The following is a 17281-nucleotide window of genomic DNA, read 5'->3' on the forward strand; positions in this document are numbered from 1 at the left end:
ATGCCAAGTACTGACAAAGGGATGAATGTCATTGTGAATGAAAATACGTAGTGTGTATGTTGGGGCAGTTATTCAGCACCCAGTTTAAGTCTGGAAATTACCCATAATTCAAAACTACTAAAAGACAGGATTTCAGTAGAAGAGTGCATTCAAAGCTGGGCTAACAAACCTTGGATTTTAATATGCATGGCTGTAAATTGATAGATCTTGAGATCTTTAAGCATCGTAGCGGCTTCACACACAATTCAAGTATAGTATAAGTCAAAAAAATGCTCTTCTTAAATGAAACCTTGATTTATAACATACTTATTGTGTCTGATAGACCAATGGTTCTCAACCTTTTTTTGTACCGGGACCCATTTGTAAACACTGATGGTCCGTCCTGCCGTAGCCCCCCAGTGTGTGGGGCAGGGGGCAGGTGGGTGGGCCAGGGGAGCCTCAAGCAGCTCCTTTCAGGCTGGAACCCTGCCAGCCTGCAAGGGAAAAGTCATGTTTTCCCACGCTTTTCTCCTTTTTAAAGGAGAATCCATTTTTAAAGTTTGTTGATCCATTTTTAAAGTTTGCTTGTGACCCTTTCGTATATTGTTGTGACCCACTTTTGGGTCACGACCCATGGGCTGAGAAATGCTGTGATAGAGGAATCATTTACTATAAATGCTTGGGGCACAGTGTAACATTAGAACCTTCCCCACAGCCAATCCTATAGCAAGCCTTTTCTCTGTAAGAGTGAGTCAACTGCTTTTTGCTAGAACACTTGCTCTGAATGATTTTTCTCTAAACTATTATTCCTTGGAAATAAATGAGTGTTGGCATAAAGACAGAATTTTAAATAGTCTGACTGAAAACCCCATCTCTTCTTCATCTGAGTCTCTCTACTATTATGTTGAATACTCATTAGTTCTTCTGTCACTGTGGACCCTGGCACATTTGCACTAATGTGTTGTTTTTTCTACTAATGATGGGAACATAATGTACATAAAATGTCTACACCTTACCCATACTCTGTGTAGGTCCTGACAACTGGGTGGCTCAAGTGCTATGCACAGGGCAAGTGCCTTGTCTGTGATCCCCCCCCGTTTCTCCTTACTGCTGTAGTAGTAATGGGGAATTTTTGGGCTGGGGTGATAGTAGCATAGACTAAGAGGAAAAGTGCAAGGGTTTTTTTGTTTGTTCGTTTTATACATTTGCATGCTAAAACCTAAGCTTTTTATTTTAAACAGAGTTAAACTATTTATATAAAGCTTCAAAAGCATGTTCTGTAACCATAGATGCAGTCTCTCCTTGTACTTGCAGGAAAGATTAAATAAGAGCCATTGTGGGCACTAGTCCATTTCTCACCTGGATACCTTTAACCCTGAACCCTAACTACAGTAAGGGCACTGACAGAAAGCACACTACAGCCGTGTGCTGGCAGAAGTGCATGGGTGCAAAGCACTTTAAAAAAAGTGCCCGATCGCATGACAAATGAACCCTCATTACATGAGGGTTCAGATGAAGGTGCTCCAAAGCAGAGTGCCTTCATTAACTTCTGTTAGTGCACACCAAGAGCCAGGCTAGACTGAAGCCGTCTTCAGAATGGGAGCGGGGGTGGGAAGGGAGGCAGTTCTGTCTGGGGTTTGCCTGGTCTATACTGGAAGGGGGGAGGAGGGTGGATTGGAGCCCGCCCCAAGGTGGGGGCTCCAGTCCACCCTTCCAAACCCCAGAATGGACCCTGTCCTTTCCCACTCCTATCCTGAGACAGCACTAAAGCTGGGAGAGGAGAGGCAGGGCTAGGGGAAGAGGCTGCAAACACACAGCTTCTCTTGCTGGATTGGCCCAAAGTGGGGTTTGATCCTCTACCCTCTAGATCCAACAGCAAATGTCTGTTGGGTCAGGAGGATTGGTCTAATTCGTGGCGCTTTCTGTGAAGCACCATGAGTTAGACTGGGGAGCTGCATGTCTGTCAGCACCCTAAGTGACAACATGGACTATGCCACTGCTATTCGCTTTAGCTTACAAACAGAATGATTGTTTTCTTAAGCAATTTGCACATTGGAAGTTACACGTAAACAGTAAAGAATAATAGAAGTTCTCACTTCTTTCAAGTCACAGCAACATGCAGATAGCAATTTCAAATATTAAACTGCCTCTGATTTATTTCAAAGGACTGGTGCTCTATGTTCTGAAATGATTAACCTTGAATGTCTTCTGTATATGCAAAGTTACTGTAATGCTATGGAAAATCAGTGTACATTTCTGTGTCCTTTGAACAGTGTTCAAAGCAGTGCTTCCGTCTCTCTCTCTCTCTCTCTCTCTTCTCTACTGAATAAGACTGACCTGGTTGCAAGGAGAAGGATGGGAATGTCTCTGATCCATTAAAAGGATGCATCTACCATTCATTACTCCAGTTTCTAGTGTAGAACTACTGTTGAGATTTGTTTAAACGTAGATGGCCATAAAGCAGAAAGCTCTACCTAACTAGGAGGAACTGGCCCACTTACAGAGATGGATCTTGCTGCTGTTAAAGTGGCTTCAAGTTCCAAGCATTTACTTTGTAGCAGATACCAGAAGTAGGGAAATCTTTGCTGACTGCTTGTCTTCTGGGTGGAGATCAAAACATTTTGATTCTAAACTATCAAACTCTAAAATGACCTTAGCTGAAGACTCTTTGCTTCGCACCCTCCCACCCCATACACTGTTGCAGCAGCTGAAGCTGAGAACCACCCCAGCCCCATTTACTAAACTTGGGAATCTAAGACTGGTAGGAACAAACACGTGGTGAGAGGGCCCTTTTGAGATTCACTTTGCCCACCTTAGTTTACAGCAGTCTGAACTTCTTATGCTTTTGGAGGTTCTAAAGAGGTGGGGTGCTGAGAGGGTGTTCCTCCTCCCATCTTGCTTTTAAGGAAGCTGCTCATGCTTGGGGCTGGAGCCCTTGGAGATGGACTTTGCTCTGTACAAATGTTGAAGGCATTCTATTTCAGATGCTGCAGTTTATTTCACCAGCTTCCAGGCTTTTATTTTTGGTGCACAGTAATCCTGGAATCAGGAGCCCGCAGCCATTTCTGAGGCTATAAAGACTTCTGTCAAGTAGGCATGTGCCACCTAGTGTTTTGTTCCCAACCTGCATTTGCAGCTCTAAAAGAGCTGGCTCATGTGGTGTTTTCCAGCCTCTGAACTCAGTCTTATTGTTTCTTTTGGTCTTTTGCCAAGAGGTTCTGAAAAATGAAGAAAATTGCACATTAGCTCTAGAAAATGGAAGGTCATCATTATAAAAAGCATTCCAGTCTCAAGAGCCTCCTAGCAGAGCATTAACTTCTCCAAGCATGGCTTCTCAGGACAAACTCTGCTTACTAGCCTTATTGTAGCGCCTACAGACCCTGGTTGTCAGGAGTCGGGGCCTCACTGAGCTAGCCACGGTTATTTCCATATTATTTTGCTATAACTTTGCCATTACTTCTGTGTTGGGCTGGTCCCAGGTCCTGTCTACTCATGGCAGTGGGAAAAGCTGGAAGAGGAGTTTAAATATTCAAGCTGCTTTGTGGGAAGTGTGTCATAACTCCTAAGTGCTACCCTTGGTTCTACTAGCAGAATTCCGAGACTAGTTTGTAATTGCCCACTTTTACTATACACCACTCTCAAAGGCACTCGCAAACCTTTGTTTGTAAATGACCTTGTTTCCTATGTCACCTCAGATGATGATTAAAGCAATTTCTAAAACTTGCATGCTTCTTGCTGTTCATTTCCTTGGAATTTCTCAGAGTTTGGCTAATGAACATCACTTGAATCACTTTTTCAGCACTACTGTGTTTGTGTTCCTTGTGCTATAGGAGAAGCTGCTAGATGATTTTTGTAAAATTCAGTGGGCCATGAGGTATAGGTAAAAGTTTTTTGTTTCCAATCCAGTCCAGAACTTTATTTTTTATAATGTTATCATCAGCCATAAGGAATATCAGTATTTTATGGAGCACTTTTTAGCAAAATGTAACTATTATGGTAATTGCCCAACATCCTGAATTAGGAGTGAGGTCCTGATTTACTAGGTTTTGTGCGAATAGGAAAATAATCCCTGTCCTGAACAACTTCATCCATCCTCTGATGGTGTCTTTGAGTTACGCAGCTTTGTTAACTGCATGTGTGTTTTAACTGGGGTAGAGAGGAGGGGTGGAGAAATAATTGGGAAATTAGTCACAGTTCATTGAGTGCTTGGCCACGGTCAGGAGTCCACATTTTAAACCATGTAGCCACTGTAAGACTTGCAGAGGGATGACAAGGAGGCTATGAGAAGGGGACTGTTCAAATTCTTCAGGGAGCTTTCCCCAAGGGTAAGGGGAGAAAGCCCAAAGGTATATTTAAGAGAAAAATGTATTAATGGGCACTGACATTCTGACAACATTCCCAGCTTACTTGATTGGTTAGGGTGGGTTAGACTAAATTATGAAGGACCTCACAAGGCAAAAACAGGAAGGTTGTATTTGAGTGAATGGAGTGCCAAGGAAGAAACTTGTAGGGGAGTATATGGAAACTGGGCTTGTGGACAGTGAGGAAAGGCCAGATTTTAGAGAGAAGTGAAAAGAAAAGTCTTAGAGAATTAGAAATGACCTGTATGTGTAAGTCTGAGAAGGGTGAGTCAAAGGCGATGCTCACATTGCAGGCCTAAGTGATAAGGGAGAACAAAGATGTAGCCTGGCATGTAAGGAACACATTAGAGGCCTTGGTAAGACCTTGGAGGGCTGGACCTGATCATTTCATAAGATCTCTTCTAGCCCTAAACTTCTGTGAATCTGTGAAGTGCTCCATCCTGCATATATCCTCTGCTATATAAAGAAAGGACCTATTGTTGTATAAGCCCCTTTGTCCTGATTTTAGATAGAGGGCTCCCCTTGCAACAGTAGAAAGAGCCGGGGAGAGAACTAAAAGTTTGGGGGAACAACATTCAAGAGCTTAGTTTTGGCCATGCTGAGGTTAAGGGAACTGGCCCTCTATAAAGGGATTTGGAAAGATAGGGCCCAGATACTTGACTGGATGTTAAAAGATAGCTCAGTGGCATGGAGGACCCATGTTGACTTGCAGGCTGCCCTTTGCTAATCACCATGAGAATGAAAGTGGAAAAAACTGTAATGTGGGAGCAGCTCTTGTCATACCAGAGTAACAGTCTTAAGTATTCCATCCTGTTCCTTCTCCCAATAACAAGGGGCTGAGCTAACCTTTGAGCCAATGTGCATTATGTCTGAGGATGGTTCAACATCTATTGCAACTTTTACACTGGGAGCACTTGATTGTTTCCCAAACAGGCTTTGTCTATCTGGCAATTTGCCCAGTTATAGCCATTGCTATAAACCACTTGTGTAGACAGGCCATACAGCTACTCATGCTTGTATGAATTCAGCCTATATCAGCTCTGGTCCTACAAGAAGTTTTCAGAGGTGCAGCTACAATGAGTGACCAGGACAAAATCATACAGTAGATAAGGCTGCTGGTAAGTCACACCCAGATCCTGTAAAGGAATTTAACCCTTTGTGGTCATGTTGCTGTGCATGCCTAATTCAGGACAGGAAGGAAGTACTGTAGCTGGTTGAACCTGCAAGGATAAGTTTGGAGGGCAGAGTTATTAATTAGAATTACACTTAGGTTAGACCATAGAACGTAACACTGCTGTTCTTTTGCTGTAGGGTTTATAAAGACAGTAGAGAAGCAGGGGGTTATTCGAGACATGTTTGTTTTGAAAAAAATGATCATATTACAATTATAGCCAGCATCTGCTGTTCTGACTGGCTTCAGTGTTGTTGTAACCACAGCATCCCACCGTTGTGTTGGTGACCCTGTGTGCCAGAGAAAGTCTGGGTCACTGCAGGTCCTGTCCTTTAATACCATGCTTTGTCTTGTGAAGAAATCGCTCAGACCTGTTTCATATCATTGCACATTAAAATAGCTGCTACCTAATCTTATGAATATTTGCATCTATTTTAAAGCAATGTGCATGTAGGATTTAGTGCCTGCAGTTTCCTTTTGCTTCCCTATTACTTTAAATATACTAAAATAATGGATGTGTCCTAAATTCCTGTAGTGTTCTGGAAGACTAGGTGAGAATGATAGGACTGAAACAAAGGATGCAGACAGAAGTTACACTTTTCATGCAATCGGCCCCCTGAAAGTGCTTTACAGTCATTCCGTGATGTGCATGCGGCTGCAGAGCGCTTTTAAAGTGGCTGATCGTATGGCAAATTAACCCTCATCAAATCAGAAGAAGGTGCTCCACTTTAGAGCACCTTAGGAAACTTGTGTTCCCTAGGGTTAATTTGTGGCATGATCAGGGCTCCTGCAGGCAGGCTCAATTTCCCCTCCCCCAGCTCCCCTGTCCTAACAGGCAAACACTTGTTGGATCAGGGCAGCACTCTAACTCATGGCACTTTATGTAAAGTGCCATGAGTTAGCAGGGGCCTGCATGTCTGTCAATGCCCCAAGTTTCCTAGCTCAGCAAGTAGTAGCACAAAGAAGCTATGGACAAGGTAAAAAAAAAACAAAAAACAAACCAAGGTATCATTTGCATGGACTTTAAGTGCCTCGGTCAAAAATTGTGATTCCATGACCCTGGAACTGCCTTCCCAGCCTAATAGCTCCTTAAGCACTTGCAGTTATGCTTCCAGGCATGTCTAGAAGTATCCTGAGCTGTGCTCCTGCCTAAGTGGATCTGCCCTCCCCGCATCCCACCTGCCATTGGGATTTAGAAATAAGTCAGGGTAGTGCCTAACTTTCCTGAGATGCCTGACATGATGGGCAGGCTCAGAGGTATGCTTAACACATCATACTGGGTTGGGTACCTCAGCAAATGCAGTTGTAGCTGCTCTCTTGAAAATATAGCCAACAGAAGGGGAAGTTGCTGTTGCTTTATAACAACTTAATGGTTTGAGCACATGCTTAGGAAGTGAGAGTTATGGGTGAAAATCTCTCCTCACTCTGTGGGGATACAAAAACTTGTTCCTCACCTCTGAGGAGAAGGTCTTATTCACCAAGCCACAGGCAAGGCTGGGCGGGAGCAAACTACTTCCTCCAAAAATTGTGCAGAAAGGAATGCAAAATTTGTGGGGCCAGAAAATAAGCAAGGAGCAGCCTGACCGTAGCCTGCTGGTTCGAGCATTTGGGTGAGAGAGAGAGAGAAGTCCTGCATTTTGGTCAGTGTTTCCAGCACTGGTTTTGTATGCATGTTACATTTAAAGGTAGTAAATAAGCAGACATAATCTTTGGAGCCCAGGTCTCCCTTTCCCATGTGAGTGCCCTGACCATGAGGGCAGAAGCATGCTCCTTATTTTCTATATGCTACCTTGATTGTGCTATTTTTGATCCAAGAGAGCAGCTCAGCTTGCTAGGCCTATGCAGTTCTTGGTGTCTTTGAAGCGTGATGGAAAGAGTCAGTGACATACATTCACACTGGTTTCTCACTCACCACAAATGGACAGATATCACATAGGCCACCTGACATGTGCTAGTCCCTTCACATGCCTAGGTCTAAACAAGAAAGCTAGAGGCAGAACATTGTGTTTCCTTCCTGACCCTGGACATACTTCCCTCTCTTAACGATAGCAACTGCATTCTTGCCTCAGAATCAGTAACTAGTAAAATCTTCACCAGCATGTTTGACAACAAGAACATATCTATAAGGAGTAAAGCAGCCCCTGCTGTGCTGCCTCTACCAGCCATCCTGAGAACCTCTTCAGAGACCAACATAATGTTGCTTTTGAGAGAAGATTGTGCAACCTGATCAATAGGGAGAGATGTTTCCTGTCATGCTACATTTGCACTGCCCCCTTATGTAATGCTTTCTTTACCAAATGTCTTACTGCTGCTGGTCCTCAAACAAAACTTTCATGCTAAAAGAAGGCATTGTTTCCTCACCATTTGCAGAGCTGGATATTCCTGCAGTAAATCCAAGATGCTTTAAAGTGGTTCTGTGAATTTCACAAGATCAGGGCTTATATGCATATTCTCTGCTCCCTTAAGGTACGTTGCTGTTGGAGTGTACTTTGAAGCTAGTGCTTCTGTGGGGGGGGGGTGGAAAAAAGAGACAAGATTTGTATTCTCCCTTTGCCTCAAACATGCTTTCTTTGGAACAGCCTAGTCCCACTTTTCTTTCATTTGGGTCAACTCATCAGATACAAGATTTAAGTGGGGTGAGCAAAAACAAATCTTTCTGAGTGCGGGTGTAGCTTAATGTGGTATTTAAAAATCACACAGCTCCATGGAAGACAAATACGTTAAATGCCCAGCACTAACTCTAATGGGTTTTGCAGCTGCAATGAAGTGTGTGTGAAAATCAATGGTCACTTAAGTATGGCCACATTCAACTTCACATGTTATTTTTAAACGCATGTGACACACCTTCAGTGTTAGAGGCTGTGAGAGAATTGAGCTCAGGAGGCCTCTTCTCTGCTACTGCAACCACTCACTGCAACATAGTGCTTCGGTCATGCTTTCTCTCATCAGACTTTTCTTTGCTGCCCTTGCACATATCATGCAATTTATTATTGTAAAAGACTTCTGGCACATGGAATTTTTCTCCTTGAAACTAGCTGCTCAGCCACCATAAGACTGCTCCAAAAGAAGCAGTAGTTTATAATTAGGAATGGTCATTGGTACCAGAAATTTAATGTGTGGTCAAAAAGCCAGAGCCTCTGGACAGCCCCTTAGCACAAGTGTACTGTGCTTATAAAACTGAATGCTGTTCTGTAACACAGTTGCTGGCCCCTGTCTGACCACCTCTCAGTAAGATGGTTCCAGCAGAAGCAGTCCTTATGCTCAGCAATGAATGACCTACCTGATTTGTTGTCATAAGTGTGCATGACAAATGGCTTCAGGTTCCATCGCGTTTCCTTGACAAAGTAGTCAATGACATCGTGCAGGTTCTGGAACATCACCTATGTAATTAAAAAGGCATGACAGAGATTATGGCAAGCTAAGTTTTCTGAAACAGGGCTGCAGGTACCTCAAGATGTTGCCAAATTCCTAGAATTGCATCTACCCCAAATGCAGCAGGCTGCAGAGGTAGCAGTAAGCCACCTCCCATCAAAGAAATGAAAATGAGAACAATCAGAAGCACCCAAATACCTGAAGAAGCACTTTGTGGTCTTTTAGAGTGGTAGGTGCTGTAGGCAGCACCTCTCACAGTGCCCAGGGAGAGTGGAGACCTCTTCTCTGTGCTGCAGCCCAGTTCTGCATCTTTGAACAAGCTGGCAAGGTGGGATTGCTTCCCAAATCCCTACTGCCTTTCTACAACTGCTTACTCTCTGCCTATGCAAAGTAAGACTGCTTCTAGCTCAGCTGGAAACAGGCCTGTGGTGTTCCTCAGCACCCTCGCAAATTAATTAAGGCTTGTAACTGCAATGCCAGTAAAGCAGTCTTTCTTGGGGCTATCTGCTCCCCCACAGTATAGCAAGGCTTACCCACAACACAGCTTTTCTAGGGAGGTTATAACAGAAGAAGAAAAATGTCTGAACCTCTCTAAGCAGGCCTGCAGCATGGTGCGAATGTGGCTATGCTGCTGTGGCCTTAGAGGTTGTGTGTACAGAGTGTCACAGTGTGTACAGAGCAGCACAGGGCTACCTGGTACAGTGAATGAGAAGGACAGCTATACCATCAGTAACACCTCTCCTGTGAGGAACAAACCTTTCACCAGCCTGCTCCCAGTTAATACTGAGAAGAGGAAGTATGAGTCAATGCTCAAATCTGGTATAGTACTGGGAAGAGGAAGGAAAAGTAGGGGGTCCAATTTTATGAGGTTAGGCTATTGATGAGCTCCTGTATTCTGTAGGTTGGGGTGGGATGACTAACCTCCTGGGACTTCCTCTTTTCCCATGAGCTGCTTCTGCTCAGGGTTAAACCAACTGCCACATCTGGGATCCAGAAGGAATTTTACCCCACCATCAGATTGGTGTGGGCTGCGGGGGTGTTTGCCTTCCTATGTAGCAGGGAGGAATGGTTCCCTTGGATCTCTCAAATGTATTTCAACCATCCTTGCAGTGGTGGAGCACTGACAGCCCTTGGGCCTCTGCTTTACCTGTGGCAATCTTGGTGTTCTTGGACAATGTGCTATGCAGTTCTGTGACAGGGTTGATTGTGTAGTTTTAGAAATGGGTTAGACAAGTAGGAAGTTGGATTAGATGACCTTCTGAGGTCCCTTCCAGTTCTACGTTTCTATCGTTCTATGATTGATTCTATAATGGTGACATCCATAGGACCAAGGGTGGATTTTTAGTCATGGCAACTGTGGGGATCCATTTAATGTAAGGGTGTCAAATATAGGGGCTCACAGTTGGATCTGGCCTGCAGAACTGGTTCATTTGGCTTCCTAGTAGTTTGAGGGGCTAATGGAAGTTGACCACAGGCCTAGTGGAGTATGGCCTGCCACAGGATTTGGGGTCTCTGCACCCAATGGGAATGGCTCTCAGCAGTGGGGGAAGGGGGTAGGGGAGTAATGGCTGTGTACAGCCCTCGGCTGCCCTGTTGCCCAGCCCCTGCTGTTGGCCTCAGATTACTACTGCTGCTTGCTCATGCTGCTGCCTGGATGCAAACCGGCACCACTGACCACAGATCCCTGGACTCAGTACAGCTTCCATAGAGCCAGCTCAGGGTGGGGCCCAGGAGTCCAGATCCAGCCTGGGGTGAGTTTGACATCCATGACTTAAACTAATCCTGACAGCCAAAAAACGAGGGCAGTGCTGTATACAAATTCCCTCCAAAGGAGTCAACTCACACCCTTCACCCCGTTATTCTTTCAAAATACCTGAGGTTGAAAGGCCTAACACCCTACAGCAGGCAACCTTTACTGCCTGTGGGCTGGAATGACCCACCTCAGGTCACAGGCTGATGAGAGAGTGCCGGGATCTGCCTGCAGGTGGCATTTCTTCCTGTGGTCACAAAAGGAGAGTGGCTGCAGCCAAAGCCCCTCACCACCAAATGCTGCCAGAACCCTACATCCTGTTGAATGGCTCCATGAGCTGTAGGTTGCCAACCCTTGCCCTATAGTAGGCACCTGGTTTGAATGGCTACTTTGGGATCTAGCCTTTCCCTTTCCATGTTTGTTGCAAAATGGTTGGGAACTTAGCTGACAAGTTCTTAAAATGGAATTTACTGTAACGCAGATTTAAAAAGAGTAAAGTTGATATTAAGGCTGACAATTTTTTTACAGGGGAACTAAAGTGCTTCAGAGGTCTTAGATTTTATATGCACAGTACTAGGATGATGTTACAGCCATGATGGTCCAGGATTATGCAAGTGGCAAAGATATTTTGGGGGTGAGATTTTTATTGGACTAACCGCATGGTTGGAACAAAGCCAGCCAAGCTTTCAAATGCCATGAATTCTTCACCTGATCAGACCTGATGAAGAATGCATGGCATTTGAAAGCTTGTATAACTTTATTCCAACCATGCAGTTGGTCCAATAAGAGAGATCACCTCCACCCCATCACTCCTTGCTTCTCACATTTTATATACATGGCAGTTTGTTTTGAAAATAACTTTTGGGTCATACTTTTGAATCTAATGTTAACCATTTCTGGTAGTTTTTTCCTATTTTCAACTGTTCGTGTAAGGTCTAGTAAGAAATGAAAGTTGAAGATCTCTGGCCACATCACTTCTTATTCTGGTACAAAGTGTAGTAGCTTTTTTAAAAATTCTTTTCTTTTTTTTATTTTTACATTTTCATTTTTTTCCTGTTCACTAGGTCTTCAGGACTCCTGTTTTTTTTTCCTGGCCTGCTTCAATTCTGTTATTAAATCTTGACTCACCACTTCTAACCGTGCCACTGATCTAGCAGCAGCTGCATCCCTTGCTCTCCCTCCATTAAAAAAAACAAAAACCAGATATAACTGGGCAGCTCTCCTCCTCACTGCAGTGGATGACTAACAGAAGCAGTGTTATGGCGAGTCCTGGGCAGCCACATCTGGGGGTCACCCAGGATCAAAAAAAGCAACCAAAATTGGGGAGAGTGCAGAGTCTAAGTATAGGGGGTCAGGAAGCCAGAAGCCAAAAGATCTGTCTGAGAACCTGAGTCACAGATCCAGAGGGTTGAACAGTGCACAGGATCGGGAGGGTAGCTTGGTCTGGTAATCAGGAGTTCAAACCAGAGTTGGGTTAGCGAGCTAAAGGAACAGGCCAAACTCAGGGTTTGTAAGCAAGCCAGGTCAGCTAGCTAGAGAATCTATCAAAGAACCAGTAGAGGCACAAGTTGTGAGCAAGGCAGCATGGGTACAAAATTGAGCCTTGTTGCCCAGACACTTCCTCTTCCTGGTCATGAGTTTTTATAGGAAGGGGTAAAGGGTCAGCTGACCCAGGCTGGTCACTCTGGTTGCAAGAAGTGGGTGGGTAGCTAGGCTTAGATAGTGGGTTCTGACTACCTACTTCTACCTTGGTTGTCTACCCTGGTTCTCAGCTGAGAAAGTGGGAGACTGGGATGAGTGGCTATGCTAGATAAGTAGAGGCCCCAGATTCTAGGCTGTGGCCTGATAGGCAGTAGTTTGAATGGTGTCTTCTGCTGATGACAGGGTTTTGCTTCCAGGACTGTCATCACCTTGACAGTCCCTAAATGAACACAGCCCCTTTCACCTTCTGAGGACTCTGCACAGCTGGGCCACCCTGGGGACCCTGTTATATTTCAGTTACCTCCATTGTTACCTGCCTCGAAACCTCTATAGGTTTGCTATTTATGCTTGGGGTGTAGCTTTTAAAACAAAATTTTTAACCTAAAATCTGGGCCCTGTTTCAGGCCACTTGTCAAAGGGACACATCAAACTAGTACTGTTTAGTTGAACTGTCAGTGCCCATACATTTTTTGCCCTGAGTTAACTGAACTGGTTTTAATTCACACTTCGGTAGATTCAAAAAGGGATTGGGCAAATTCTTGGAGGAAAGGTGCATCAGTAGCTATTGAACATGAGAGTTAGGAGCACAGCTTCTGAATCGGAACTTCCTGGACCTTAAATACTGAAGGCTGCAAGTGGGAGGCAAACAAGGGGAAAATCCTGGTCATAGCCTTTTCAGTCTCAGATTCATAGAAAATGAGGGTTGGAAGGGACCTCAAGTGGTCATCTAGTCCAACCCCCCGCTCAAAGTAGGACCGTCCCCCAACTAGATCATCCCAGCCAAATTTTGTCTGCCCAGGTCTTAAAAACCTGCAAGGATAGAGAGTCCACAACCTCTGGATAATCTGTTCCAGTGTTTTACTACCTTCCTAGGGAGAAAGTTTTTCCTAATATCTAACCTAAACTTCCCTTGCTGAAACTTAAGATGGTTGTAGTAGAGCTCTGTCATCTGCAACCACTGAGAACAGTCTAGCTCCATTATTGCTTTCTGCACCCACTTTCTGCCACTGTGTGACACAGGCCTAATTGCCACTTTATGGGGCCATTGGGCCAAAAGCCCACCAAGTGAAACTAGAACCTCCCCTCAGGAAGGGAGGCTACTGGGAAAGTGGCAACTGATTCCTTGGGGCAACTAAAACATAACAGGGGTAGGAGTGGAGCTCAATTGTTCAAAACAAGTGCCCTGCGGGGGAGCACCAAGCAGAGTACATTGGACAATGCCCACTGGCCCTCAAATGAGTCCAAGGAGACAGTGGATACTGCCCAGTGAAACTATCCAGAGATGTGAGTGGATGAGGGACAGGAAAGTGGCTCTGCAGTCCTTGGGAGACCTCCCAGCCAGAGCCTCCTTTCTGGTGAGAGAGATGACTAGCCGGGCTAGGCCCACTGGATTTGATGTCATAGGCCTTGTGGAGCACTGTCTGAATTACCTGGTCTGCTACTTCCCCAACACCAGCAAAGGGAGCGCTGCATCCCCTTGGGCAGGGGCAGGGGCAGCTCAGAGAATGGCAAGGCAGAACACAGGGGGTCTGTACAGGGTCCCTCTCAGGGTTGTTCTGGGTGTTGGGGGATGCTGCTTCAGCCCCCTCTGTCAGGACCCACAGGGTGGGTCTGAGACGGTTTTTGGGCTGGCTTGTGAGGGCACTGGAGGAGACCTATCGGACACTCTAGTGGCATTGGTGCCCTCCTTAGAGCCCTGGAGAAGGGGCTCTTTCCCATCAGAGCTCACCAGAGTGAACCCCAGGGCTCCATCCTCCCCCAGATGGTCAGATGGGGATGGCTCTGCTGTTAGACCCACCCCAGCGGTGGCTGAGGCCTGTGCTTCAGCACTTGCAGTGTTGGGGGGGCAGGTCGAGGTCAGTAGAATGGTGGGGGGTCTCCTCTATGGACTCCTCTCTGGGATGGCCTGGCTGTCCCAGATCTTCCTCCGTGAAGTCGACTATTTATTTTCCCCAGGGGTGTGGCACAGCTCAAGGGGTGACGGATGGTTTTCTGGTTGGCCTCCTTCTTGGGGAACTGAGGTCCCCTCAGCTCGCAGAGGGCCTGGGTGCAGCAGCTGGAGTACCAAGGGTGCCATTGGTGGGGGTGCCCATCTCTTTAGTGGGGGCCTGCATTGCCCCCTATTGTTGGCCGAAGGCATACTCCTGGTGCAGGTGCCCTGGTGCACAGCACCAGAAGCACCTCAGGGCCCCTACTGTATGGCAGATCCTGATTAGGTAGGGACCCTTGGAAGGGGACCCAGAGGGCCCCCTTGGTCTCTACCCTGGTGCTGGCTGCCAGCTGGATTATTACTTGCTGGCAGAAGGAGCACACATGGAAGAGGCCCAGCACACCAGTGGGAGGGGAGTAACGAAGGAGATGAATCCTAGAAAGTTAGGGTTAGAAGAGAACTCAGGAGCTCACATCTAGTCTAACCCCCTGCTCAAAGCAGGACCATCCCCAACTAGATCATCCCAGCTGAGGCTTTATCTAGCCGGGTCTTAAAAACCCGGATGAAGAGTCCACAATCTCTCTGGATAATCTATTCCAGTGTTTTACTACCCTCCTAGGGAGAAAGTTTTTTCTAATATCTAACCTAAACTTCCCTTGCTGCAACTTGAGCCCATGGCTCCTTGTTCTGTCATCTGCCACCACTGAGAACAGTCTAGCTCCATCCTCTTTCGAACCACCTTTCAGGTAGTTGAAGGCTGCTATTAAATCCCCTCTGTCTCAGAATCTCTAGATTAAATAAGCTCACTTGCCTCAGTTTTTCCTCATAAACCATGTCCCCCACTCATCATTTTTGTCGCCCTCCACTGTACTCTCTCCAATTTGTCCCCAGGGTCTGGAGCTGGGGCGGGAGGGCCGAGATGGGGAGGTATAGGGAGACAGAGTTTAGGACTACTCTAGTCCCCAGCTCCTCTAGGGGCTCAAGGGAGACATGCTTACTCCCTACAGCAGGCCCCTTCTCCACCGCCTCCTGCATGACAGCTTCAGTGGCAAGGAAGAAAACTCGCTTGCTGTGGGATCTAGAGGCTGCCACAATTTTGGGGGCCACCACTACTCAAGCCAGTGTGAGTCCTCTTTCTCAGGCAGCCAGCACCTCACCCTATACTTGCAGGTGAGAGCAGGGAAGCCTGAGATGGAAGGGTCAGCGGTGGTGCAGAGCCCAGGCTCAGGAGCTGTGGGTTTCCCTAAAGCAGCCTGGCCATAGCTGTAGCTCCCTGGCTTGGAAGCCATGTTGACAGGACCAGGGATGGACTGAGCAAGTACAGTGCTCCCTAATGCAGAGCACCTGGTCCCCTCTGGTGCTGGTGATTTGGGCTTGGCAGACAGACCTTTGCCCTTTTCACACCCAGGTGTGGAAGAGGTTCCTGAGGAGACCTTGCCCTTGGCTTGGGTCTCTTTGTGAGGGCCTGTGACCCTGTCTAGGTGGGGCTAAGCCAGGGGGAGCCCCCTTGCCCTGCTGGATCTCCCCTGGTTCATTGCCATCCCTATGTTGGGGCCTGCTGGGGTTGCATCCCACCCCCCAGGGGCTCCTGCTCTGCCATGGGAGAAGGTGGGATGGGGTGGGAGGGGGAGCTGTGGGCTCCCCTCCCCCCCCTCTCAGCAGGGAGACTGAGGGGATCAGGAGGGCTCGAACAGGCAACTCCTTTGGCTGCACTATGGGGGTGAGGTGTGTTGTAGTGGTGGGGGCTGGGGCTGGCATGTGCTGTGACTGACCAGGCAGCTGGCATGGGTGGTAGCAGTGGAGAGGCCCCACTGGTGCTGTGGGGTCCCTTTGGATTGCATATGGCAACTCAACAACGAGAGCAGCAGGAGCCCTCTCTGGGAGGAGTGAGACAGAGCTGCAGGCTCCATGGAGGAGGGAGCTTAGTGTGCAGCTCCTGCCCAGCAGCGGGAGCCAGGGGGAAGTGCTGGTGCCTATGTGACCACAGGTAACTGGGCATGATGGACCTATGGTCTGACCCAGTAAGTGGCAGTTCTTATGTTTTTAAGTTCTAAATGAAACTGTTGCAAGTTAACTAGATATGTGCAGGGAATGCCAGAAAGTTCAGTTTCCAGGGTTGTCAGAGATGTTGATGTCCCTTCTTAGACAAATTCCCACCTCTTTTTCTTTTCTATATTTTTTTAGAGAATGAACTTAAATGTGGGATGGTCCTACTTGCTTTAAAATCACCAACAAAGAAATACCCACTAACCGGTCTTTCCAGTTGAATTTTGTAACCTGTTTCCAGCTTCACCACTTTGTAGTGCTTGATGCATGGAACCCTGAAACAAGAAGGGAGTCCATTATTAATATGCAGTCATTGAAATAAGTTGTGACTAGCTGCAGATCCCTCAATGAGGAGGCTAGACTGAAATCTAGTGAAGACATTCATCTGCTGCTGAGTTTCAACAGTACAATAGGCGTTTTCAGACTTTCTTAAGACAAGCTTCCCCTACATGTGAACAGGAAATAGCTAAAAAGGTTTTGTTGTAATGTTATTGCTATTACAGCAAAGGCTGGAAAAGTGTTCAAAGAGTAGAGTTTTCACGTGTGTGTCCTACTTTTAGGAATATCAAGAATGCCATCTTCTGTCTTTCCCAATTCTGTTGGTGGATACTATTGATGAGAGGCTATTGACTGAAAGTGCTCCTGACTGACTCAGAATCTCTGAGATTCCAGGCATTAGAAAAAAATTCCCCTTCAGTTCCCTCCTATAAGTCGCATAATAATAATAATAACAATATTATTATTATTATTAATTATTGTTATTATTATTATTTTATTATTATTATGCTCCTCTTGATTTTAGTGGGAGTTCTGAGTAGCAAGGACTGAGAATAACTTACGTCTTGGGCCTTTGTTCAACAAACCTGCTTCTTGCTTTGATATTTCATAATGAATAAAAACTATGTAGTTTTGTGTTATGGGAATGTGATTGTTTCTATTTGTCCTGGCAAAATGTCACATCCAGACCAGGA

General features: G+C 46.1%; 1 protein-coding gene across 1 annotated transcript in view; it reads right to left on the bottom strand.

Annotated features, from left to right (window-relative positions):
* Positions 1–532: 532 nt before the first annotated feature.
* Positions 533–17281, bottom strand: part of STAP1 (signal transducing adaptor family member 1) — a 38388-nt gene continuing 21639 nt past the window's right edge. Inside the window, exons 7-10 of the mRNA XM_006027530.3 lie at positions 16516–16585; positions 8792–8891; positions 7873–8015; positions 533–3197 (exon numbers count right to left, since the gene is read on the bottom strand). Coding sequence (XP_006027592.2) covers positions 7915–8015; positions 8792–8891; positions 16516–16585 — 271 coding nt within the window. The 3' untranslated portion in view covers positions 533–3197; positions 7873–7914. The remainder of the gene's footprint in view (positions 3198–7872; positions 8016–8791; positions 8892–16515; positions 16586–17281) is intronic.

The sequence above is a fragment of the Alligator sinensis genome, unplaced genomic scaffold, assembly GCF_000455745.1.
Source record: "Alligator sinensis unplaced genomic scaffold, ASM45574v1 scaffold320_1, whole genome shotgun sequence".
Lineage (NCBI taxonomy): Eukaryota > Metazoa > Chordata > Crocodylia > Alligatoridae > Alligator > Alligator sinensis.